The sequence below is a fragment of the Bombina bombina genome, chromosome 4 (genome assembly GCF_027579735.1).
Source record: "Bombina bombina isolate aBomBom1 chromosome 4, aBomBom1.pri, whole genome shotgun sequence".
Taxonomy (NCBI): domain Eukaryota; kingdom Metazoa; phylum Chordata; class Amphibia; order Anura; family Bombinatoridae; genus Bombina; species Bombina bombina.
Genome location: NC_069502.1, coordinates 1188743744 through 1188771535, shown reverse-complemented (window position 1 = coordinate 1188771535; position 27792 = coordinate 1188743744). Strand labels below are relative to the sequence as shown.

At 36.4% G+C, this 27792-nt stretch overlaps 1 protein-coding gene across 1 annotated transcript in view; it reads right to left on the bottom strand.

Moving 5' to 3' along the window:
* Positions 1-290: 290 nt before the first annotated feature.
* LRFN2 (leucine rich repeat and fibronectin type III domain containing 2) overlaps positions 291-27792 on the bottom strand; it is a 333038-nt gene continuing 305536 nt past the window's right edge. The window contains exon 2 of the mRNA XM_053712663.1: positions 291-1316. Within this exon, the coding sequence (XP_053568638.1) occupies positions 389-1316 (928 nt within the window). The 3' untranslated portion in view covers positions 291-388. The remainder of the gene's footprint in view (positions 1317-27792) is intronic.

Sequence of the window (27792 nt, the reverse complement as noted above, 5' to 3'; positions counted from 1 at the left end):
TAAAATCAGAAGAAAAAAACAAACATTTCATATGCCCACAAAGTAAACTGATTCAAAAGATTGGTTTGCTTCATCTCTGTTGCCTTCACATGTCTTTAAACCTTTGCATTTAAAGACGGGAATAATCATCACTTCTCCAGTCATTATTTCCTTGGTTAATTTGCTAAGGAGGACTTTGACTAAAACGTGTGCTTCTCATCTGATTTCGTTGCACAGTCCACCATCAAATCATTATAATAACTGCCATTTTCTGCCATATCACCTGCTATGGATTGACTTTTTTCCTCATTTCTGGTGTCAGAGCCCTAGCAATAACTTTCATATTACAATTTTATTGTATACTACGCTTGCTGTTAGCAACTGTATAGCATTTATAGAACATCATTATTTAGACTGTACTTTCCATTACCCATTCTGTGCTGTCATAGGAATCTCTTGTTATATTCCCTGCTAAGTCACTACTATCATCATACTGTAATAACATGCCATTAACTGAGAGGCTTCTCCTAGTCCAAATATTTGTGATTTTTTTGGGGTAACCACAACACTGTGTTGTGGCAAAATCTCCCATATCAAAGGAGTGGCTGCGTTTTGCTTTGCCCTCCAAAGGTAACATAAGGAGGCTACGAACTTTGGACTCTTGTTGGCCCAGTAAAGGCTCTTTGTCTGACTGGTGGACAGTTGTGGAAGTCCTGGAGTCTACAGTGTCCTCCTTTCTTGGACACCTCAGTTCCAGGGAGGCAAAAGCTCCCATCAGTCTATCAATGTTATGTTTAGACCTGGAAACATGTCTCCACTTTTTGGACAATGTGCTTTGATTACTATTTAGGCTAAAATCATCTCCATCTGGACTATTCATAGAGCCAGAAGAGGATGACACACTGCTATGTTCTGAGCCACAGTTGAATTCCATAAGTTCATTCCTTACCACCACTTTTGAACTGACTTGTGGTGGAACCCCATTCTGAACTGTATTTGCTCCATTAGTCTGAGAATAGACATTGCTGACATTGGCCATCTTTCCCTGGGAATTGTTGCAAATTTTATATCTTACCATTAAAATAACAATGAAGACCAGCAATGTTGCTACAATGATGCCTCCAATTACTAGAATCATTGTTCCCCCCAAGAAATGACTGTGCATGGACTGGCACTGCTGATAGTCCTCTTGGGTGATGAACTGGGCACAACCCACAATGTTTGTAGCAGTAAGCGTTGTTGCAGTGTCATCCCATATGGCCAAGACGCAGAGATCATAAGCAGTTCCAGATACAAGATTATTCACCACAAAGGCTTTGTTTGAAGCAGGGATCATCCTACAAAACACAAACAAAAATGGAATGGATTATTTGGATGGCACATAACATTGATTTGTTTTCTATTTAAGATAAGAGGGTTATTTATAGCATAACATTTTTTAAACATGTTACATAAATAATGATATTCTGTAGCACAAGTGATTTTTTTTTTTCTTTTAAAACTTAATCCTCAAAAGAATACAATTATTTTTTTTATTATTTTTTTATTTTTTAATTCTGACAAAGTGTACATTTTTTTTAAAGCTTTCTAGTTTACTTCTGTTATTCAAATATAACGCTCTTGTTCTACTTGTTTACTGTTTCCTTCCTGGCTGTCTGTAATAAACATACACTGAGCTGGCCGCCACTTAGGTAAAAGAGGAATTATATCTGTGTGTAGTTTAGCATGCATTTCCTGTACAAATATGGCAGGTTTTCTGTACAGCAACATTGTTGTGGCCATCTTGTAAACCCTGCAACCATATTGCAAAGGGTAACACTGTGAGCCCTGTTTTTCAAGGGGTTGCACATAGGGTCCAGAGAGGAGAACCGCCAGTACTCCCTGTAGTAATGCAGCTAGAGTTGTGAGACCTCTGAGACCCCATTCTATGAGAGCATACTGAGGTAGACTCTGGAGAGGGTTTGTGCCTAAATCCCTATATGTCATCATTGATTGCAAATAATTTAGTTCAATAATTAAACAAACTAATGAACTGATACACAATTATCTATCTATCTATCTATCTATCTATCTATCTATCTATCTATTTATCTATCTTTCTATCTAGCTATCTATCATCTATCTATTATATGCAGAAAATACATGATTGAATGAATCAACACATTTTTGTGCATGGGTGCAAAACTCAAAATTCAATCTTTTGGAGCAAATATTTAGAAATTGTAGTTTTCTGAATATTCGGCTGCTGTGCTATTTGGTATTTGTTTCTTTTTAAACAAAATGACTACTGAATATTCATGGAACATTTACATTTGTTTTTGTTAAATGAATCTAAATGTTCCTTTGCTACAGGTGAAAAAGTTCATGTGTAGCTTTGCATACTTACCTCTAGCGCACTGGAGAGCCACCCTAATCCCGAACCTTTTTCACATAGCCCTGGAGCGCACTAATAAGGGCCGGAGCTAAAGTATCTTCACTGTTTGTGCAGGCTCTGGGACCCGCCATGCTAAGTCTCCTATTTGTATGCGCTGTAAAGAAGGGTCAGGATTAGCGTGGCTCTCCAGCATGCTAGAGATAAATATTTTTAATTCCTAAAGTTTTTTAAAGGAAACAAAAGAAAAGTGACAAATTTCGTCAGTATTTATTCATTTTGTTTAAATTTTGTGGTGTATTTGTTTGGATATTCATTTTATAAAAACAAAACGAATATCTGAGTTTCTTTAACAAATTTGCATTAGTAACGGGAAAAAAAATGCACGTCTATAAGTTAGTTTGATTAGTTTATTAACTAAATTAAATTAGCTAATTAACTAAAACCTAGATTACAAGTTTTGCGCTAAACAGGGTGCGAAACTAACACCAAAAAGTTGTGTTATTTCACTCTCCATAGTGTTGCCATTACGAGTTACTGAAAAGCCTCCTTGTGTGTGTGATATGGTGGTGTTAAGCTCCATACCACACAAAAGCCAAGGGCTGCTTTGACGTGCTCGAGCACACTTTCCCCCATCCAGGCGGCGAGAAATTGTCATCCAGGCAGCGAGAAGTCCTCATCCAGGCAGTGATATTTTCAACAATCCCGGGGGGCATCTTCTATCTTCATCTCGGCAGCGCGGAGCGGAGCCATCCTGGAAGCTGATCCAATTCTGCACGGAGTGTCCTCTTTGCAAGGTAGCCATTTCATAATGGCATACCTTGCATTCCTATTGGCTGATTTGATTCTTCAAATTCAAATCAGCCAATAGGATGAGAGCTTCTGAAATCCTATTGGCTGTTCAAAACAGCCAACAGGATGAGAGCTACTGAAATCCTATTGGTTGTTCAAATCAGCCAATAGGATTTCAGAAGCTCTCATCCTATTGGTTGATTTGAATTTGAAGAATCAAATCAGCCAATAGGAATGCAAGGTATGCCATTTTGAAACAGCTACCTTGTATTTAACTTCAGTGTACCATGGTGACGGAATAAAGAGGACGCTTCGCACAGGATGGGATCGGCTTTCAGGATGGCTCCGCTCTGCGCTGGGATGAAGATAGAAGATGCCCCCAGGATGGATGAAGATATTGCCATCTGGATGAAGACTTCTCGCTGCCTGGATGACGACTTCTCACCGCCAGGATGGAGATGGATGTCCGGGCTTCAGTAACCGTAAATAGATATTCTGGGGTAAGTGTTAGGCTTTTTTTTTTTCTTTTTTTGGGTAGCTTTTTTTTAGATTAGGGCTTTGGGCTTTTGGAAAATAGCTGAATGCCCTTTTAAGGTCAATGCCCATACAATAGGTAGTTTATGGTGTTTTTAGAGTTAGGTTTTTTATTTTGGGGGGGGTTGGTTGGGTTATGGGTTTTACTGTTGGGAGTACTTTGTATTTTTTTTACAGGTAAAAGAGCTGTTTAACTTAGGGCAATGCCCTACAAAATGCCCTTTCAAGGGCTATTGGTAGTTTATTGTAGGTTAGGGGGTGTTTTTATTTGGGGGGTATTTTTATAGGACTCAGATTAGGTGTAATTGTTTTCGTTTTTGATAATTTCATTTATTATTTTTTGTAAGCTTAGTGTTTTTTATTTTTTCGTAATTTAGTGTTTATTATTTTTTGAAATTTTAGATTTTTTAATTTTTTAGTAGTGTTAAGTTTTTTAAAATTTGTAATGTTGATTTTTTTATTGGTAGTATTTTTTTATTTTATCAGAATAGTAATGCTAGTTTAATTTATAGCTTAATGTTAGGTTTATTTTTATTTCACAGGTACGTTTTTATTCATTTTAAGAGATTTATATTGTGCTTTTAATTTAAAGTTAGGAGGTGTTAGGTTTATGGGTTAATAGTTTAATTTATTGTTTTGCTATGTGGGGAGGCCTGATGTTTAGGGGTTAATTGGTTTATTATAGTGTCAGCGATGTTGGGGATCGGCGGATTAGGGGTTAAAAGCTTTATTATAGTGTTTGTGATGTGGAGGGGTGGCGTTTTATGGGTTAATAGGTAGTTTATGGGTGTTAGTGTACTCTATAACAGTTTAGTTATGAGTTTTGTGAAACATTTTTGTTTTGCAAAATCCATAACTACTGCTCTCAGGTGGCGGTTTGGTGTAACACAAGCATTTTAGCTGAACCGCACAACCTGTAATACGGCAAAAAATTCCACACAAAAACGTCATTTTTTTGAGTGCGGAATGGACATTGCGTTACATGCTAAAATGCTTGCGGTGTAGCTATACTGACACAACTCGTAATATGCGTTTCTGGACATTACACTGGAATTGCCATTTTTTTTCAGCATTAAAATCCGTACCACAACACTCGTAATCTAGCCATAAATTTGTTTAGTTATTCGTCAAATTTTCAGACTAAATTAGTATAAATTCATCATTTGTTTCACAAACAAATAATGGAATTTAAATTTTGATTGTGTCTAGTTTAGGCCTTTCATTTACTAAGTAGCTATAATAAGCAACATTACTACTGTTATACTGTGTGTTGTAGTAAAACCCAGCACTGTGATCCAAAAATCTCTTTCTTGAAGTCATAATTCAAGAAGCGCACAAAGGTGTGTCCATGGCCCCAATTTATCAAAGGTCTTGAGGACCTGATCCGACACTGCAGATCAGGTCCGCAAGACCTCGCTACATGCGGAGAGCAATACGCTCTCCGCATTTAACATTGCACCAGCAGAGCTGCTGGTGCAACGCTGCCCCCTGCTGACTCACGGCCAATCGGCGCCAGCAGGGAGGTGTCAATCAACACGATCGTATTCGATCAGGTTGATTTCCAGCGATTCCTGTCCGCCTGCTCAGAGCAGGCGGACAGGGTTATTTAGCAGCGGTCTTTAGACCACTGCATCATAAGTTGTGTTTCTGGCGAGTCTGAAGACTCACCAGAAACACGGCCCTTTAAGCTCCATACGGAGCTTGATAAATGGGCCTGAAAGACTTGACTTTGTTATAAAAGATATTTTACCTCAAATTTCCTAAGTATTTACACCCCACTGTAAAGAAACTTTAAGCAGCCAGTCAGGATGCTTGTCCCAGGACAAGCTAGGGATTCTGCATCTGTCATGCGCAGGCACAGTCACGTTATTTTCCTATCAGTTTTAGTAAGTTCTATGAAATCTCATGAGATCACAGCAAAGGCAAAGCATAACTGCACTGCTGATTGGCTATTGTTTTTTGTTTAACTTGCCTCTTGACAGTAGCTGACGTTTAACTGTATATACAGAACGTAATCTGGGGAGCTGAATACATTTTGAGGTAAAATATCTTCCCTTTTTGCATAGAGATGCGCAGGTGATATTTTCATGTCAGCTTTTTACAGTTATGCTGCATCAGTTTCAAGTGATTTAGCATATGAGTATTATGTCCCTTTAATGCATATTTTTCTATGCACTATTGAAAAAAATGTTTGCCTTATATGTCCCTTTTTTATGATCTAACAAATTACATAATTATATAATTTGCATCAGCACATCATTTTATAAATAACTTCTGTCTTTTTCTTTTAGCAACCTGCACATTAAAGGGACAATGTAATGTGGTGTGTTCCTCGTTAATGTGTTCTCAGTTACTATTTATACAAACTGTATTTACAATTTATCTGATATGACAATAACATGGTTGTTCAGATTGGTGGAGTCTGCAGGAATAGCAGATCTGCTTATCTTATCTCTCTCTCACAGACACACAGAGGCCAATACTTAGGTACTGAAATTTCCACTATGCATTAATACACCTGAAGCCAATCAGCATTATCAGTGTTGACTTTATATTTTGCTTTAAAGTAAGTTTGGAAAATTTAAAAACAAATCTTGAAGGATTTCATAGTAAACTTTCTTAAAGGGACAGTCTAGTCAAAATTAAACTTTCATGATTCAGATAGGGCATGCAATTATACACAACTTTACAATTTACCATTATCCTCACATTTACATTGTTCCCTTTGTATTCTGTGTTGAAAGCTAAACCTAGATAAGCGCATATGCTAATTTCTAAATATTTTGTGCAGAGTGCAGTTGGTCTTTTCATGTATGTGTTAGTTTACGTTGTGTTATGCTTCCATCCAATGTTGTCTTTCTTGAAAATCACACCTTAACAATTTCATTGCTATTGAACCTGACCTAACAGTATGAACGTTATCTTTAACGCCTGCGCTACATACCTGTGATCGCCTCTAGATGGAAAGACACAGGAGTTATGTAGGTCACAAAACCAAGATACAATAAATGATTTGCTGTTTTTTTATTGTTTTATTCCATTCTTTAAATGTATTGATTTATCTAATATGTATTGCTGCCCTAGGCAAAGGCCTTTTTGGAACTATGGAGATATGTGCTTGATTATATTTTTATATGTAAATACAAATTGATATTAAAATAGGAACATAACTCCAACTAGTCCTATACTTGAGCCAGCAATAAATATTACATATAACAATACATTTATAAAGTGAAACGCTTTGTTTGTAAACTTTAATATCTCGATGGGAACTATGACTCAAGAAGCGTATTGTTCCTTTCTTAAACCTAGTTCAGTATGCTGTAATGTTTGAGACCTTATTAACAGCTTCTGACAGTATTTCACCTGTTTGCTTGTTCAGTGGAAACCGGGTGTAATTTAGCACTTTTCATCTTCTATCATTTTCTATGGGACATGTAATGATGGAAAGCTGTCAATAAGCGTAATGGCTTCCAATAGTAGTTTTAGAAAGAGCAACCTTGCAAAAATCTGATTGAGGTTCAATCAAAACGAGCCCCAAGTAATTTGTTACAAGCACTTGAAAAACATCTAGAGATGACCAACCCAACACACTTAAAGGGACATGAAACACAAGTTTACTTTCATGTTTTAGAGCATGTAATATTAAACATTTTTCCAATTTACTTCTATTAACCGATTTGCTTCATTCTCTTGGTATCATTTGTGGAAAAGAATACCTAGGTAGGCTCCGAAGCAGCAATGCACTTCTGGGAACTAGCTGCTGATTGGTGGCTGCACACATATGCCTTTCATCATTGGCTCATTGATAAGATCAGCTAGCTCCCAGTAACGCATTACAGCTCCTTCAATAAAGGATACCAAGTTAGTGAAGCAAATGTTATAATAGAAGTAAATTGGAAAGTTCTTTAAAATTGTATGATCTATCTGAACTATGAAAGAAGTGCACTGAAATGTCTCTTAAAATTGCATGCTCTGGCCTCTAGTTGTCAAGCCGTCAACCGCAAATACGCTGGAATTCTGCAGCGTATTTGTGGCGAGGCTGATTCGCTGTAGTTATCAAGCCCTACAGCCCGGCAAAAGTAGAATCTAGTGACGTAACATACGGTCTTCAGTCCGACACAGATCGATGGTTATGTCACTCTAGATGTTCCGAATGCAAATTCGGCACAATCTGACTACTTTTGCTAGTTATCAAAGAACTAGCAGGTACGCTCGCCACTATTCCGGGCCAGCGTACCTGGTCTGACAACAGCGAGAGCTCATTTTCGCTGCTGCCCGATATCCCATTGATTCCTAGGGGAAGTGTCTGCACCTAACACCCTAACATGTCCCCCGAGTGTAAACACCCCTAATCTGCCCCCCTACACCACTGCCACCTACATTATACTTAACTCCTAAACCGCCGCTCCCGGACCCCGCCGCCACTGTAATAAATATATGAACCCCTAAACCGCCACTCCCGGACCCCGCCGCCACCTACATTATACCGTCACCACCTACATAAAGTTATTAACCCCTATCTTGCCAATCCCGGACCCCACCGCAAATAAATTAATTGTTTAACCCTTAAACCGCCGCACCCGGAGCCCTCCTCCACCTACATTACATTTATTAACCCCTATCCTGTCCCTCCTACACCACCACCACCTACAGTACATTGATTAACCCCTAATCTACCCCCCTACACCGCCGCCACTATATTAAATGAATTAACCCCTAAACCTAAGTCTAACCCTAACCCTAACACCTCCCACATTTAAATATTATTTAAATTAATCTAAATAAATATTCCTATAATTAAATAAATTAATCCTATTTAAAACTAAATACTTACCTATAAAATAAACCCTAAGATAGCTACAATATAATTAATAATTACATTGTAGCTATTTTAGGGTTTATTTTTATTTTACAGGCAACTTTGTAATTATTTTAACTAGGTACAATAGCTATTAAATAGTTATTAACTATTTAATAGCTACCTAGCTAAAATAACTACAAAATTACCTGTAAAATAAACCCTAACCTAAGTTACAATTACACCTAACACTACACTATCATTAAATAAATTAAATTAATTAACTACAATTACCAAACATTAAATAAAATTAACTAAATTAACTAAAAATAACTAAAAATAACTAAAGTACAAAAAACCTCTAAATTACAGAAAATAAAAAATACAAGAGTTTTAAACTAATTACACCTAATCTAAGCCCCCTAATAAAATAAAAAAGCCCCCCAAAATAATAAATTCCCTAACCTAAACTAAATTACAAATAGCCCTTGAAAATGTCTTTTGCGGGGCATTGCCCCAAAGTAATCAGCTCTTTTACCAGCCCTTAAAAAGGCTTTTTGCGGGGCATTGCCCCAAAGTAATCATCTCTTTTACCTGGAAAAAAAGACATACAACCCCCACCCAACATTAAAACACACCACCGACACACCCCTACTCTAAAACCCACCCAATCCCCCCTTAAAAAAACCTAACACTACCCCCTTGAAGATCACCCTACCTTGAGCCATCTTCACCCAGCCGGGCACAAGTGGTCATCCGATCCATCCAGAAGTCTTCATCGAATCCGGGCAGAAGAGGTCCTCCAAGCGGCAGATGTCTTCATACAAGTGGCATCTTCTATCTTCAATCAACCAGAGCGGAGCGGAGCCATCTTGAATCCAGCCGACGCAGAGCCATCAATGTCCTAACACCGAATGAAGGTTCCTTTAAATGACGTTATCCAAGATGGCATCCCTTGAATTCTGATTGGCTGATAGGATTCTATCAGCCAATCGGAATTAAGGTAGGAAAAATCCGATTGGCTGATGCAATCAGCCAATTTGATTGAAGTTCAATCCGATTGGCTGATCCAATCAGCCAATCAGATTGAGCTTGCATTCTATTGGCTGATTGGAACAGCCAATAAAATGCGAGCTCAATCCGATTGGCTGATTGCATCAGCCAATCAGATTTTTCCTACCTTAATTCCGATTGGCTGATAGAATCCTAGCAGCCAATCGGAATTCAAGGGACGCCATCTTGGTTGACGTCATTTAAAGGAACCTTCATTCGGTGTTAGGACGTTGATGGAAGAGGATGGCTCCGCGTCGGCTGGATTCAAGATGGCTCCACTCCGGTTGATTGAAGATAGAAGATGCTGCTTGGATGAAGACATCTGCCGCTTGGAGGACCTCTTTTGCCCAGATTCGATGAATACTTCTGGATGGATCGGATGACCACTTGTGCCCGGCTGGGTGAAGACGGCTCAAGGTAGGGTGATCTTCAAGGGGGTAGTGTTAGTTTTTTTTTAAGGGGGGATTGGGTGGGTTTTAGAGTAGGGGTGTGTGGGTGGTGGGTTTTAATGTTGGGGGGGTTGTATATCTTTTTTTTCAGGTAAAAGAGCTGATTACTTTGGGGCAATGCCCCGCAAAAGGATCTTTTAAGGACTATTTGTAATTTAGTTTAGGGTAGGGAATTTTATTATTTTGGGGGGCTTTTTTATTTTATTAGGGGGCTTAGATTAGGTGTAATTAGTTGAAAATTCTTGTATTTTTTATTTTCTGTAATTTAGAGGGGTTTTTTTGTACTAGTTATTTTTAGTTAATTTTTTTTAATGTTAGGTAATTATAGTTAATTAATGTAATTTATTTAATGATAGTGTAGTGTTAGGTGTAATTGTAACTTAGGTTAGGATTTATTTTACAGGTAATTTTGTAGCTATTTTAACTAGGTAGCTATTAAATAGTTAATAACTATTTAATAACTATTCTACCTAGTTAAAATAAATACAAACTTGCCTGTAAAATAAAAAATAAACCCTAAGCTAGCTACAATGTAACTATTAGTTATATTGTAGCTATCTTAGGGTTTATTTTATAGGTAAGTATTTAGTTTTAAATAGGATTAATTTATTTAATTATAGGAATATTTATTTAGATTAATTTAAATAATATTTAAGTTAGGGGGGTGTTAGGGTTAGACTTAGGTTTAGGAGTTAATTCATTTAATATAGTGGCGGCGGTGTAGGGGGGATAGATTAGGGGTTAATCAATGTGCTGTAGGTGGCGGCAGTGTAGGGGGGGCAGGATAGGGGTTAATAAATGTAATGTAGGTGGCGGAGGGCTCCGGGTGCGGCAGTTTAGGGATTAAACAATTAATTTATTTGCGGCGGGGTCCGGGATCGGCAGGATAGGGGTTAATAACTTTATGTTGGTGGTGGTGGTATAGGGGGTGGAAGATTAGGGGTTAATAGGTATAATATAGGTGGCGGCAGGGTCCGGGAATGGCGGGTTAGGGTTCATATTTTATTATAGTGGCGGCGGGGTCCGGGAGCGGCGGTTTAGGGGTTAATATATTTATTATAGTTGCGGAGGGGTCCAGGAGCGGTGGTTTAGGGGTTAATAAGTTTATTTAGGTGTGGGGGGCTCCGGGAGCGGTCGGTTTAGGGGGTATAACAGTATAGTATAGTGTGGGTGCTTAGTGACAGGCTAGCAAGAAAGCTGCAAAGAAGCCAATGAGCAGCGAGATCGATAACTGTCAGTTAACAACAGTCTGCTGCTCATCACTCCGTACTTGGTGCGCGGCTTCTTGACAGCTTTCTTGATAACTTTGGCAAACGTATTCAGGTCCGCGGTGGCGATGTTAGGCGAGCGTATTGGGCCGGCGAATGCAGGTAAATACGGAGCTTGATAACTAGAGGCCTCTATCTGAACCACAAATGTCTAATTTTGAATTGATGACTTAAATGTACACATTATTATAAAGGGCAGTCATTATTCTATATAGAAAGCCATTATTTATACATTTCATAAACAAAATAATTTACACTGTGTGACGACCAGGGTTAACCAACCCTGCGCCAGTCACCTGTTTGGCACAGAAAGGGTTAAAAGACCCTTTCTACTGTCACAGTCTCGCCACTCCAGGCAAGCCTGTGACTTAGTTCAGTGGGTGCAAGGGTTAACAACACTCTCTAGTTTGTACTTGACTTAGAAAAAAGGTTTGTGTAATAAAATAACCATTTAGACTATAACGTTCTCTTCTGTGTATCTTACAAAGTATTTATGAGGGGTCCTGGCTGATCAAAGACAAAATGCATTAACACAAAACACAGTTCTACTTGAAAAGAACAAATGTTTTCTAGCACACAGGCTTAAAGAAAATTAACCCTTTATCGTCTAAATCATGAGGTATTCATGGCACACTGTTAGACCAAAAATGTAACATTGAGCTCACTGAAGCTTATTGGTCATTTATAGCTTAAGTAATAGGTAAACAAATATTTAAATAATGTTAATTGGGCAGTAATTGCTAACAAAGGAAACTGAAAGCATCATCATGAATTCAGTAGAGGCCTAATCCATTTTGCAAAATATGGCAACAATGTATATAAATTTTGCTGTGTTATGCACAGACATAAGAATGTAGCTCTGATTACTGAAATTAATGTGATGGAAAAGGTGCCAGATTGTACTATTGTGGTCTATTGTTGTGGCTCCGTAAATACTTTACAAAGTTCTGTTTTGCCATGTGCTTCATCTTAAATCAAGTGAAGCTTGAAACCAGTTAATATAAATCTGCTTCTCCTTGACTTTTAAGTTTTACTTTACCTAAGAGTTGTCTTGCATACTAAGGAAAACGGGAACAGAGCTCCAAGAGGAAACATCTGTTGCATAATAAAACACAGCACATCTGAGCTTCTCTCTTAGAAATACAATAGTTGTGTTAGTAATAAACCATTTAACAGTATCTCTTGCAAAGTACAAATGTTGTTAATCACTTACTAATCTAGTCTTTCTGTTAGCCATATATATACTACACACAATCAGGGGAGTAACTAGACAGGAAAAATGCTGTGGTGGGTCCCCTCAATTCAGTAGAGCCCTTTCTGGATGTTTGATAGAAGCTGATCTGACAGCCACATAAATGCAAAACCATCTAACCGGTTTAGACCATACAACAGTATATGCTCTTTGTCAGGCCATTATTCTAAAATGATCTCTGCGCTGGTGATAATCTATAAGAATGCTCACCAGTCCTTCTATATTCCTGGTTGAGTAACATATAGCCACTTTTCTACCCTGAAAACAACATGTTTCGCTAAGGGGCGTATACTGCATTTTCGTATGTAAAGGAGATGCATACATTACTACAGTGCACAATGAAACTCTTAATTTAAAAATCTTACAAAATGAATAATTAAACCATTTACACAAAAATATGCAGAGAAAAATTGTATTGTTAAAGTGCATCAAAAAGATCTCTATCTAAATCACAAAATACCTTTTTTTGTTTCATGTCCCTTTAATATCTGAAGATAAAATCATTTTACACAAAAGGAGGACCACCAGAACCAGGGGTAACAATCTCAAGTTGATTTATGGAACTAACTTTCAATAGGAGTTGTAAGGATAAATACTGTAAAGGATTTCAATAGTCTCTGGCAATATGTTATCCAAAGAATTAGCCAAGCCTACACTTCAGATAGCAATACGGGCAGACTCTATGGCCTGTGTGGTTTTTATCTGATGTCAAAATATATGTCTCTATGTTTCTATAATACTTACTACTCAAGCAATTTAAGTCAGAAATGAATGTTAACTGAAATATGTCATCACAAAAAATCAATATTTTGCAGTGTGTTAGCCTAGATTTACTCACAAGATGTGAAATTGTTGATGCTGGCTGACCAAATCGATAATGCATCAGGTACATTCTATCTTTGCCGATCCCATCAAATACAATGTGCATTAAATAAAGCATTTAAAAAGGGGAATGGATAAAAGTATATTGCTCTGAGCAATACTGAAGCATGGAGTGGAATGTTTTATGTCCCTAAAGTGGAAATATTTATCAAAACCTATAAAACAATGTAAAAATAGATAGAGGAAATACAATTGTATTATACTTAGCGTAAACGATAATATTTTATGCTACATCACAAGCAAGATTTAAAAAAATAATTCCAATAAATGACCAAAACCAATTAAAGAGCAACAAATATCATTAAATAATTAGGTCTAAGCAATAATATATATCACTTGTCCCCAAATAAGTGACAAAGGTGTTATACCATTTAGACCATACATGTTACAGCATAAGTAAGCAGTGCATACATTAATATTATTTCACAACCAATGTAGCTTAAAATAAAATATAGAACAAAAACAAAGTCTCTAAAAATCTCTATGAAATGGCTTCAGTCTGTTCATCCAAAGGTGAAGAAATTTTAAAAATTTTAGGTCAGTGTAAGTACACAAAACTTCTACCTGGAATACAAATGAGAGAACTTTCCTGGGGAAATATATCAACCATACCATCAAAGAAAGCCAAAGCAACTACTAAAGGGATGGAATGAGTAAAACAGGATTCTCTCAGCACAAAAATCCCACTGCCGAGCTGTGTGTAAACTTTATGGGGTAAAGCCAGTCCAGTGCACTGCAAGATCCTTCTAACAGTAACTTACACTGTGTGCTACATGACAAAGCAGCTCTTTAACAACCTATCAAACACAGTGATAATGTGCCTGATCTAGTCACTTGTTTTACATGTAAGTCGTGTACTACAGTATAAAATTAAAATACTAATAGACAATTTGAGCAACGCATTTCAGCCCATGTTTTCTAGGCTTTAACAATTCTCCACTCTTATAATTGTCTACATTGCTTATATGAATCATACATTTTATTACTGCATATTAGAGCAGAAGTGTTTAAATACAAATTAAAGCTAGTTTATTTACATATCCACAATTAAAAACAAAATCTGTATAAACAAATATTTTTAGGGCATTTAACACTGTCCATAGCATTTTTTGCAGTCCAGAGATACATATTAGCTCCTGCGCTGATCAAGCAATTTTTGTGTGAAACCTGCAAGATGCACTCCTGTCACACTAGAGACATTTGGGGGAAAAACACAAATTACAGGAAAATCAGGAAGCAGGCAAAATATTTTAAAGTTGGACATTTTTACTTTTTACTATTTAATAGTTCCTAATTGTGTATTCAAAAATTTGAAATTTGAACTTATGTGACAAACTCTGCAGGCAGCGTTTTCTGGTAGATAGGAATACTACAGTATATGTGGCAGTGATTTTTATTTAAATATTCATTTTCCACTGTAATAGTTTAATTTTAAGAAATATAAACATTAAAGCTCTGCAGATAAAGGAATTATTTTACTTTAGAATATGTTTGTGTCTATTGACATTACTATATTTAATTTTCATGTTTACAAAAAATCATCTTGCTTTCTCCTCAACTTTGAATAAAAAGTGAAATAGTTTGCTTTTTTATTAGTTAGGTATTTAGTTTGAACTTTCTATGCTGTTAGTAAACTCCACTAAAACACCTTCAATGTGTCTCCGATACAGTACATTTCACTTGCAATGCAAAGTTTCTGGTGCTGTGAGGTTTTCCATCCCAGTACACTGACTAGGCTGGATATCTACCACGGATCAGTAGGATTAGCTTTATGCTGTATGCCAATAATAGATATCCAAGAATGAACGTTTCTATGTTTAAGCACATAAAAACAGAATTATTATTTGAATTTATAATGTTCTTATTGATATTATTGATGTCATATTTAACAGATGGTCATTATAAAAATAATTTATAATTTTTTAACATTGTATTTCAACTAATCATGTTTACTACTATATTTAAGTAAAAAAAAAAATAGTTTGTGGCACAAAAGAGGAGACAATTATTTGAACATTGGTACCTTCTGTCAATGCAATACAAATGTGTATGCCAAATTGTGTGGGTTTTTTTACATTAATGAGCTAATGGTAAATCTTATTGTATTCTGATGCAGAATAGGCAGAATTGATATAGAATCTGCAAATCTAAACAAATCTAAACATTTCAGGAATAGTAGTAGTATTAGTATTTTGCTAAATTGCATAATCTCTCATATAGTATTTAGTTACATCAAATGTATCATTTCAGACAACAAATTGACTGCCTTTTTATAGATATAATGTGATAAAACTTACAAACATGAAGTCATTATCTAAAAGAAAAGAAAATGTTACTGATTTTCTTCTATTAGATGATCCTTTGTTTAACAAAAAAAGTAAACAATAACCAGTTTATATAATGCTCCTCCATTTGCATGATATCATTTAGTTGAAGGTTACTTACTATTCCTTTGAGTATACTAGAGAGCAGCAGAAGATATCACTATATGCATGAAATGAGAAAGATATAAAGGTGACTTGAAATATGTTTCTAACAAACAGATGGTACTTTGTATGTACTGTTGATTAGAAATATATTTTGAACCAACAGATATTGTTGTGTGAAGTTATTTTAAATAAAAAAAATGCATAAATCTAGCCAATAGATGGTAAATGTGATTTCCTTAACTTTAACCAACAGATGGCCCTATATCTGCACTATTACATAGGAAATGCACATGTATTGCCAATAGATGCTGCTGTGTGTGATATTTTTATTAAAAAATATACAACTTTAACTTTTTAACACCGTTATGATGTTCTAGCCCATCCTAACCGCGCCAGGCTTTAGCGCCGTTAGAACGGAATAGAACATCCTAACCATTTGGCTAACCTGAAGCCAACAGCGCTTCCAGGATGTGATTGCGGTCTGGAGGGAATGCCTAGTGTCATAGGTAAGCCCCCTGACCCAATCCCATCATTGAAATCTTGCGATTGCGTGCACGATCACAGGATTTCAATTTGTTTACATCGGAAAGTTGTTCTGATGTAGACAAATAAACCCCGTAATCAAAGGGTTAACTGATAAATAAGTGTGCTTCTCTTGTGTGTTAATATTTATATTTAACCAACAGGGAGATTGTTGACAAAGGTGTTTAAAATATACAAGAGAGTTAACATTCTAGATGGTGGTTGTCTAGTATAGTTAAAGCTGTCTTTGTCTGTGGTATATGTGAGACCTAAGAAATGGCAAACTTTTCATGTAATTCGCTAGAAAAAAATATTCCTGTAGAGCTTTTAATGTACATAGAGTCATTTTTACTAAAATACATTCACTATATTGAATGAGAGAGAAATGTATTGCTGTACAGTACATGTTGAAATATGAGTTATTTTTAGTGTAAGTTGTAATTGCATTTAAGATAATTCAGGGGGCATAAAACTCATGTTATATTTGCATAGTATAGTATATAAGCACTTAAAGGGCCATAATACGCAAATGTTTAAACACTTTAAAGTGATGCAGCATAGCTGTAAAAAGCTGACTAGAAAATATCTCCTGAACATCTCTATGTAAAAAAGAAAGATATTTTACCTCAAAAGTTCCTAAGTAGCCACCTCCCATTGTAAAGGATTTCTAAGCAGCATTTTAGTGTGTCTGTCCTGGGACAGCTGAAAGGATGAGCCTCGTGAACTCTCATATTATTTCACCAATCAGGTAAAGGAAGCTTACTATGAAATCTCATGAGAGTTAAGTCAAATCTCATGAGATCACAGTAAGAGTTCATGACCTCAGCACTGCTGATGCTGATTGGCTGCTGTTCATTTCTGCTTACTCTGCTGAGCTGAGGAGATTGCGAGGTAAAATATCTTCCTTTTTTATATAGAGATACTCAGGTGATATTTTCCTGTCAGCTTTTTACAGTTATACTGCATCAGTTTCAAGTGATTTAGCATATGAGTATTATGTCCCTTTAAGCAGTCATTGCAAAATCTCTACGTACAAATGCCAGGTTTAAAAGCATTTAAAATTATCATTTTGCTAACACAGTTTACAAAGTTTTCTAAATAATGAGAATTCAGCCTGGTGGAATTGATGTAGCTGCTCTCTTTTGCTAAGGCCAGTTAGGAACAGAGAAATGAGCTACTACACTGATCAAGACGTTTCCGTATAGAATGTTGCAGGGTCAGTTAACTGAAGTCTGGAAAAGACACTTCAATATCTCAAGGGAAATTAAAGAGTTACATTTCTAAACTAAATTTTAGGGTTCACCATGTGCTTGTGTTTGGCAGATAATAATTTCTGAACTTTGGTCGGTATTGACATTTATTTTTCCAATGATCACAGCTTGAATGAATGAAGCTTGAAATAGTTCCCTTCTGAAACTAACACAAAACCATTATCTGCCCAGTTAATCTCCTGATTTTGTAGTCCAAGAAACAAGTGCAATTGTAATGGGATTAGTGATTACATCACAGGTTAAAAGGCTGTGTGTTTGTTCTTCTCTGAAACAATAGAGCTATGTGTGCATATCTTATTGAGGGATTTGTACAAGGATACTACCTGTATAGGGGTTGTGTGTGCTTGTTGGGTTATCAGTTTGGATAATTTGTATTGGTGTAAAGGTGTGTGTAAAGGTGTGTGTTATATATATATATAAGACCTGTGAGTGCATTATTTGGAGGAAATAAATATATATATTATTTTAATTGATTGAGCAGGAATTGTTTGGTGACTGCTTTGTCATCCAAAATGGTGGGGATAATTTCATTGTGTTTTTCCCATGCACAGAACCAATGTTATGTTCCAAAATGTTTTGTGGTACTTGCAATAAACAAAGATTTTTTGTTTAGAAAAACTGTACTGGCAGATGTTAAAGGGACATGAAACACAAAATGTTTCTTTTTATGATTCAGAGAGACAATACAGTTTTAAACAACTTTCCAATTTACTTCTATTATCCAATTTGCTTCGTTCTCTTGCTAAAAGCATTGGGATAGCCAATAACATGAGTCATACAGTATATAAGCAGCCACCAATCAGCAGCTCATGTGGATACCTAGGTATCCCTTTTCGATAAACAATATCAAGAGAACAAAACTAATCAGATTATAGAAGTAAACTGGAAAGTTGTATACAATCACATGCTCTATCTGAATCATGAAAGAAAAAAAAAATTGTTTTGTGTCCCTTTAAGTAAAGGGTAGTTTTTCAACAAATCGATAACAAAAAGTGTCTTCAACAAACAAAATGGCTTATTGTGATTGCATCAGCATTGACACTGGCTCTTCGGCCGCCATTATCTTGCTAATAGTTCTGAAACAATTGACTGCTAGCAACACTTTTATGGAAATTGTAGCTGAACATGATTTATTTTTATAATCTGATTGTTCTCTTTATAAATGTACCTTGTACTGTTAGTGAGTGAGCTAGACAAGGAGATTCCTTGGGTGTTTTTATTGTGTTCTCACTACGTCATTTACGCACGCAAAACTTGCTGAACTGTTGCTACTTTAAAAAGCAAAAGAAATTGCCTAAGCTGATAAAATAAAGCAATGTATAGGAAAGTAGAAGAGAATAAAAGAAAACTTTATTAATATAAACATATTTTGATTGGTTTAAAATGGAACACAATTGTTTCCTTTCACGATTCAGATACAACATACATTTTTAAACAACATTCCAATTTGCTTCTATAATCAATGTTGTTTAATTCTCATGGTATCCTTTGTTGAAGGAGCAACAGTGCACTAATGAGAGTTAGCTGAACACATTGGTAAGACACTGATAAAAGCAGCCACCAATCAGCATTTAGCTCCCAGCTCCTGAGCCCACCTAGGTATGCTTTTCAACAAAAGATACCAAGAGAACTAAGCAAATTGGATGATAGAAGTAAAGAGGAAAGCTGTTTAACACCATATGCTCTATCTGAATCACGAAAGGAAATATTTGTGTTTCATGTCCCTTTAAGTAGAATTTGTATCGTTTACTTGTTAACCCTCAAAGTTCCTGACAGATGCTGCTATCCAGAGAGTCTTACTGCTATTATAATTCAGAAGCTTGCAGGTCACAAAGATATCCATGTTTTGATGTTTAGGGAACTATAAATGATAGTCAGCTAGATTACGCTGACTGCTTCATAACGCTGCTTTTTCCCTAACGCAGCTATTACAAGTCTTGCAGGTATAGCTGTACCGCACACCTTTTTGGCCGTCACGCAACGTCAGTACCGCACTTTTAAAAAAGTCCTTTTTCAATGGGGCTTCCATAGCGCCGGTACTGTGAGTTTGCCTGGGAGGCAAGAAAGTGAGCGGTAGACTCTATAACCACAAGATTCGTACCGCCATCTAAAGTCATTAGTTATGAGTTTTACGTTATAAAGCTGTAGCATAAAACTCATAACTAAACTGTCATAAAGTACACTAACACCCAAAAACTACCTATTAACCCCTAAACCGAGGCTCTCCCACATCGTAAACACTATAATACATTTATTAACCCCTAATCTGCCGCTCCGGACAACGCCCCACTATTAAAATTTATTAACCCCTATTCTGCCGCTCCTCGACATCTTCGCCACTATAATAAAGTTATTAACCCCTAAACGGCCGCCCTCCCGCATCGCAAAAAACACTATTTAAATATTATTAACCCCTAATCTGCCATCCGCCCACACCGCCGCTATAATAAACCTATTAACCACTAAACCGAAAGCCCCCCACACCGAAATATACTTAATGAAACTATTAACCCCTAAACCTAATCCTAACCCTAACGTAACCCTAAGTCTAAGTCTAAGTCTAACCCTAACCCCAACACCCCCTAACGTAAATATAATTAAAATAAATCTAAATAAAACTTACAATTATTACCTAAATAATTTCTATTTAAAATTTAGATAGGGCTATTAGATTAGGAGTAATTCGTTTTTATTTTTTATAATTTCGTTTTTTATTTTGTGTAATTTAGTGTTTATTTTTTTTTTTTATTTAGATAATTGTATTTTATTAATTTAATTTATTTTATTTTATTGTAGTGTTATGTTTTAGTGTAAGGCAAGTTAGGTTTTATTTTACAGGTAACTTTGTATTTATTTTAACTAGGTAGCTAGTAAATAGTTAATAACTATTTACTAACTAGTATACCTAGTTAAAATAAATACAAACTTACCTGTGAAATAAAAATACAACCTAAGATAGATACAATATAACCATTAGTTATTTTGTAGCTAGCTTAGGTTTTATTTTACAGGTAAGTATGAATTTAGTTTTAAATAGGTATTATTTAGTTAATAATTGTAAGTTTTATTTAGATTTATTTGAATTATATCTAAGTTAGGGGGTGTTAGGGTTACGTTAGGGTTAGGTTTAGGGGTTAATATATTTATGTAGTGTTAGTGATGTGGGAGGCCAGAGGTTTAGGGGTTAATAACTTTAGTATAGTGGCGACGACATTGGGGGCGGTAGATTAAGGGCTAATAAGTATAGGTAGGTGGCGGCGATGTTAGGGCCAGCAGATTAGGGGTTAATAACTGTAATGTAGTTGGTGGCGATGTTAGGGGCAGAAGATTAGGGGTTAATAACTGAAATGTAGGTGGCGGCGATGTTAGGGAAGGCAGATTAGGGGTTAATAACATTATGTAGGTGGCGGTGATGTTGGGGGTGGCAGATTAGGGGTTAATAACATTATGTAGGTGGCGGTGATGTTGGGGATGGCAGATTAGGGGTTAATAACATTATGTAGGTGGCGGTGATGTTGGGGGTGGCAGATTAGGGGTTAATAACATTATGTAGGTTGCGGCGATGTCAGGGGCAGCAGATTAGGGGTTAATAAGTGTATTTAGGTGGCAGCGATATCAGGAGCGCCAGATTAGGGGTTAATAGTTTTATTTAGGTGGCAGCAATGTTAAGGGCAGCAGATTAGGGGTTAATAACATTATGTAGGTTGCAGTGATGTCGGAGGCGGCAGATTAGGGGTGTTTAGACATGGTTTTTATGTTAGGGTGTTAAGTTTAAACATAACTTTTTCTTTCCCCATAGACATCAATGGGGCTGCGTTACGGAACTTTTGTTTCTGCGATTGCAGGTGTTAGGCTTCTTTTTTGCCGGCTCTCCCCATTGATGTCTATGAAGAAATCGTGCACAAGCACGTCAAAACACTGCTTGTATTTGGGTGATGTATGGAGCTCAATGCCACCATATCGCCCGCAGAAGCCGGGTATTGTAAAACCTGTAATAGCAGTGCTATAGGGAGGTGAAATACTGCCGCTTTTGTGGCGGTCGTTAATTTCCCTATAGCGCTCAAAACTCGTAATCTAGCTGAGTATATTTTATGAATGCATAGTATGAGTCATCAATAAAAGATTGATCTGAAAGCATTTGATTCATCTTAGCAAAATTTGCATTGCTTTGAATACCATTGACAACATCTCTTCATTATATTCATCTTATTTATTTTGCTTTGGGTAATCAGAGGTCATAGATAAAAGAACTCCTGGTTTCACCAAGCAATTACTGAATAACGAGTAGCAAGGTCAAGGTTCAGAATGCACTACAGTCTCTCTGCAGCAGTGTAAAAATACTACAATTACAGAAAAAATGGGATGGGGGAGGAGTTGTTGAATAAAGGAGCTTTTTGAGAATATAGTTACAGAAGCTAGGGAGGTGTCTGATGTTGACTATTAAGCAATTTCATGGAAATTACGTCAGTCATCTTTAACCCCTTAAGGACCAGCGACGTACCCTGTATGTCGCTGGCCTTTTTTGGGACTTGATTGTTTTATAGCGCGGTCTTGCCACCAGCGTTGAGACTGCTCTATTCCACAAAGCCTGCTGGAGGGAGGGCATTAATAGCGTGTTCTTGCTAGACTTGTGCTATTATGTCCTTAAAAAACCCTTAACGACCAGTGACATACAGGGTACATTGTGGTCATTAAGGGGTTAAAAAGGATACCTGAATGTTGCCATTGAGTAAAACTACATGTTGTTATCTACATAACTCAGTACTACCTTCAACTGAACTTAGAAACTGATTGAGGATCACAAACGTTGGCAAACTAATATTTAAATACAATGTGCTTGTTTCATCAGATGCATTAATGAGATCAATACCTTTAAAATGGTTTGCAAATATTTATGCAAGAGAATCTTCAAAGATTTTTCAAGGAAACAACCTGAATCACAGACACACACAAGAAGCAATGAGGTCACATTTACTCTTCACACTCCAATGCACACAAGTAAGCGCATAGCAGGAACACATTGATGCCGCTATAACGTACAAGACAGCTGTCTTAATATGGTTCTTCGGAGGATACACAAAGTATATCAGAAAGTTGCCTGACCATCAAGTATATGTTTTATGGAGTAACAGTGTTTATAACCAGAATGGTAAACTACATGGAATCCTGAAATCTACAAAGGGAGATTATATTTAGACCTCATTACTAGGAGTCAGTTAAAGGGGCATGAGCGTGTTTAGACAATGGTATTATTTATTTTGTATGTTATCTCTTTGTTTTCTCCATTGTTTCCAGAGAAACTACTGTGTATCCTTAGAACTTCAGAACAATAAGCCATCATTATCTTGATGTGTTTTGTGCAACTTTAACTCTGAGTGTAACAGTTAAACAGAGCTCTAAAGTTGCATTAACCCAACGCCCTTTAAATGAAATTGCTCTTGAACAGACCTGTTTACTTTCAGCTTGTAATACGCAGGATACTTCTGATGTTCGCAAAAACACCTGCAATAAACCCCTTATCACATGCGTGCAACAGCGCACCACTCGTAATCTAGCCCATAGTGCCAGTTCACATTTAAAGTAGAAAAAATGTCAATTTACTTATTGTTTTAATAATCCTTAAGGTACATTCCACTATTTTAGTAAAATTATCATTCCAAAGTAAAGTTAGCTGTTCTTTATGTAAGCATTTAAACTCTTTGGGATCTATTTAACAAGGGCCGAATGGCCTCTGTTCCCCTTGTTTCACAGGAGTGCCTCGTATGCTTTCAGCATTTATCAATGTGCGGTGGACATGGTTCGATGTAGCGGATCATGTCAAACCGCACAATGATAAATGGACCCCCTACAGTCCTCTTTTGTTTGAGTATATTATTCTGCCCAAGCTATGTTAACTATAAATATGGAACCTGAATTTCTTACATTCAAATTGGATTAACATATAAATACAACCCAGAGGCAAAAAGTAAGCAGCCACTGAGAAAGGATATATTAAATATAAGTTATCTTATGCAGAATCATATGTAATACCTTCAATCACTGAACAACCAACAGGAGTATAATTCAACAATTTCAACATAAAAAAATAAAACTTATCATTAAAATTTTATAACATCCACATACTTAACTGCAATTGTTAACACACTTATGTTAACAATTTGTTTTTGTTATAGATTTGTGCATTATTTTAACATCTTAGTGGATCAAGGAATTTATTTTCTTTGCACATTTTACAACAGGCTTGTTTTTAGGTAAAGGGATAAAAACATTTTTTTAAATGTCATACAAAAATGGGGGTTAAAATTATTATCTGATTGGTTGGAATACATTAATTGATTTATCTCAATACATAACTTTCATTATTTCCCTAAAGACTGGGAAGTGAGGTTGACATCTGGGAGGTGGCTCCATCTGTTTTTGGGTCATGGGAAGAGGAGCAGGGACATAAGGGTGTTGTGGGTGGGGTCGAGTATGACATTAGCAGGATTAAACAAAGTTGGGGTCTGCCATAGGAAGAACTGGTGTAGGCTCTGTTTTTTTGCTCTGGAGATGAGATATTTACCCTGAGGAGTAATAATGATGGAGAGACAGCAAGCAGAGTTCAAAACAAGTGACGATTGCTCAATATCTCTTTCAATGCATACTATCAAATGTGAGAATGTGTTGTAAAGTCACTAGAAAAGCATCAGGAAACTTATACATTATCATAACAAATGATAAATTATCAGAAAACAATTCAAATGGATTTAATTTGTTTACATTTTAAGGCTCATTTTGTTGTTTTATGGCACACAATACGATCTTAAAAAGATTGCCCAAGTTCTACTCCTTAATTCACATTTTATTTTTATGTGGTGTGCCAAAACATAAACCTTCTTTAGCATCTTTATTTATGAGCCTCAAAGCTTTGTAGACATTTTATTTATATTAATATATTAGTCACAAACATCATTTGTTAACGTCTTGGTTTAACATTATGTACCCGTTCATTAACAAAAAGGATCTGAGCAGTATACTGTTAATGAAAACTGGTTACATTTAGATAATAGGAAATAGCTCATTATAAGTTTACTTTAAATATTGACGATTCAAAAAGTTATTATTATGGATGGATGGTATCATTAAAGATAATTATAAACACTCTATATCTGTACAGTTTTTTGGAAAATAATTGGACCTAACTCTGATGATTTAGTTTTCTTAAAGGAATTGCAATCTATCAAAACAAATATTGCAAGATTTATATTCTGTTCCTTCATGGGGTGCAAGGGAGCAGATAAGGATAAAACTGGTGCACATGCTCTATAATTTATCCCCATAGCAAAATACAGCAACATCGTTCAAAACTAATGAAATTAAATTGACAAACAAGGGTGTCTCCCTTTTGACTACTAAGAATAAAGTACCAATAACAATGATGCTATCAGCAACACTGAAGTGCACTTTATTGATTTGTGTAGTTGAGATTTAATGCAGATCCTGTAGGAAAATCTGTACTTTTTTATACACCAAGGTTTTGTGTCCTGCAACTGCTCAGACCAATTAGTTTAGGAAGAAAAGGTTAAATCTAATGTTCTTTATAATGCAGCTCTCTTTGTATCCTCTGTGGAAAAACTAAAATGAGATTTGTCTGGATAGGATTTGGAACAAGCACTTTAATAATAAATAAATGAAAAAGCTAAACTTGACTGGTTTCTTAAGCGGAAAGAGGATAAAAATAGAAAAAAATTGAAAATGTATTTCTTTTTCAGAAGGATAAATTAAGATAAGGTTTAGTGCTGTATAGGCCACAAGAAAATGAATTTTATTGTTCAAGATATCACGTTCCATAGGACTGTTAACAAATCTGCAGGAAACACCTCTTTCGATGCAATAGAGTATGCAACTTAATACCTTGCTTATCAGATGTGCTTTGTCTCACGAGTATGAAAGCCTTTGTGAGTTAAGTGAAGCCAAAGAATATTTAATAAACCTATCCTTGTTAGATAAAACATGCACACACCATCAATTCATTTATTTCTGTGCAACCCATACATAAAAATGTCATGAAGATTCATATTAAAGCGAACATTTGCCAAGATAAAAATAGGCTAGTCCACTCATCAACTGATTTGAATTCACATACATATTCCTTAAAATTGTAATGTTTTGTCAGAAAATAGTTCAAGAATCCAAAATGAGATGTCTACAACCATCTTAAAATGACATGGATTTGCTTTTGTGCTTAACACAGATTCATCAAGAGAAAAAAATAATTAAATCTATACTTGTGATGATGAATTCTAAATAGGTGATGTGATGATAAAATTGTATTACAAACCAAAGGAATTTTTTAATTTAGCAGACATTACTGATTGAGGGCCAGATTACAAGTGCAGCGTTAACAGTTACATGCGAGCGATAAGGGGTTTATCGTGACTGTTTGCACATCGAGTTTTCTGCTTGTTCTACAAGTCAAAAATAAATGCTCCTGCTTGAGCGCAAATGAAGTTAAAAAAAAATATTGCACAAAAAAGCTATAAAGGCTTATAGATATGAGGTTTTAGGTATTAGAATATATATACTGTATATAGGTATAGATATATATTGTACCAAAAAAACATCAGATATATGTAGAAATATGTATTTATGAATAAATAGAACATATTCTGCTATGTGAAGAATATTGAAGTGTTAAATATTAATATTTCATGTCGAGTTTGCAAACTTGAGAATATGCAATTGGGTTTGCCTGTGCGTATTGTGGTTTTTCCCACTTTTCATTCTAAATTGACTTCTATGGGGGAACAGGTTATCATGCACGTGATATTCTTGTCGCGCCACGCCGCTCTAGTTTGCCTAGGGGGGATTCGGCTCCTGTCTGCGTGCAGCGGTGACATCATCGCCGCACACTCCGTCCCTTCCTGATGCCAGTCTGAATTCCTCCTGTGACGCAAACCCTGCAGCTATGTAAGTACTTCACTTACATTCACTAGTGCCCATGTATAGGTGTTACTACTTTCTGTTCTCCTGGGTGTTATTGTTGCTATATGCTAACTGCTTATTTGATATACTGCTGCTGAACTCTGCTTGTCTGACCACTCTGCCTGTTCCCCGCTTAACTGCTGGATTGATATACTGCTGCTGAACTCTGCTTGTCTGACAACTCTGCCTGTTCCCCGCTTAACTGCTGGATTGATATACTGCTGCTGAACTCTGCTTGTCTGATTACTCTGCCTGTTTCCCGCTTAACTGCTGGATTGATATACTGCTGCTGAACTCTGCGTATCTGACTACTCTGCTTGTTTAACCCCTATTGCTCTGGACTGCCTTATTGTTGCCAAACCCTGCCTGTCTGACCATCCTAGTGGTTTACCTCTGGACTGCCTTACTGTTACCAAACCCTGCCTGTCTGACCATCCTAGTGGTTTACGTCTGGACTGCCTTACTGTTACCAAATCCTGCCTGCCTGCCTGACCACCCTAGTGGTTTACCTCTGGACTGACTTGCTGTTGCCGAACCCTGCCTGCCTGACCTTTCTGGTGGTCTATCCCTGATTTCCTGTCTGTCACCGCCGAGTACTATCCTGCCTGTGGTGAGTACCACTTACCTAATCTTGCGACCTTTCTCTGCTCTGGGATATTCCCTATCATTCCGGCTTGATGGCAGGATAACAAGACTACTGGCCGAGTTCGGTCTGTTAGTGGAATCCCACGAGCATTACAATTCTAAGTTTGGCTTTTTACGCACAACAAGTTAGCACGCAAGAGGAAGTATTGTGTACGAGTATGGTATTCCCCCCCCCCCATCTTTTTGTGCTTAATTGACTTCTATGGGGGAATATGTTATTGTGCACGTGATATTCTAAGTTTGGCTTTATACGCACGACAGGTTAGCGCGCGGGTGAAAACAGTTTGATAAGTTTTTTTTATTATTATGAAATGAGATAACCATAACCATGTTAAATGAGTTTGGATGTATTATTTAGTAATTGCTTTACTAATACTAAATGTGGTGATCATAACCATCTCAAGTAGACTTGGATTTAAACCTAATTTTGACTGTGTACAGATTCATAAAGAATGTTTTTTTACCCACTTCCAGAAATGCTTATGATAAAGAACTTAATAGGACTTAATGTCAAATGTATAATAAACAAATTCAAAAGCCACTGATCAAAACATGTTTTATAGGTTAAAAATGTGATTTA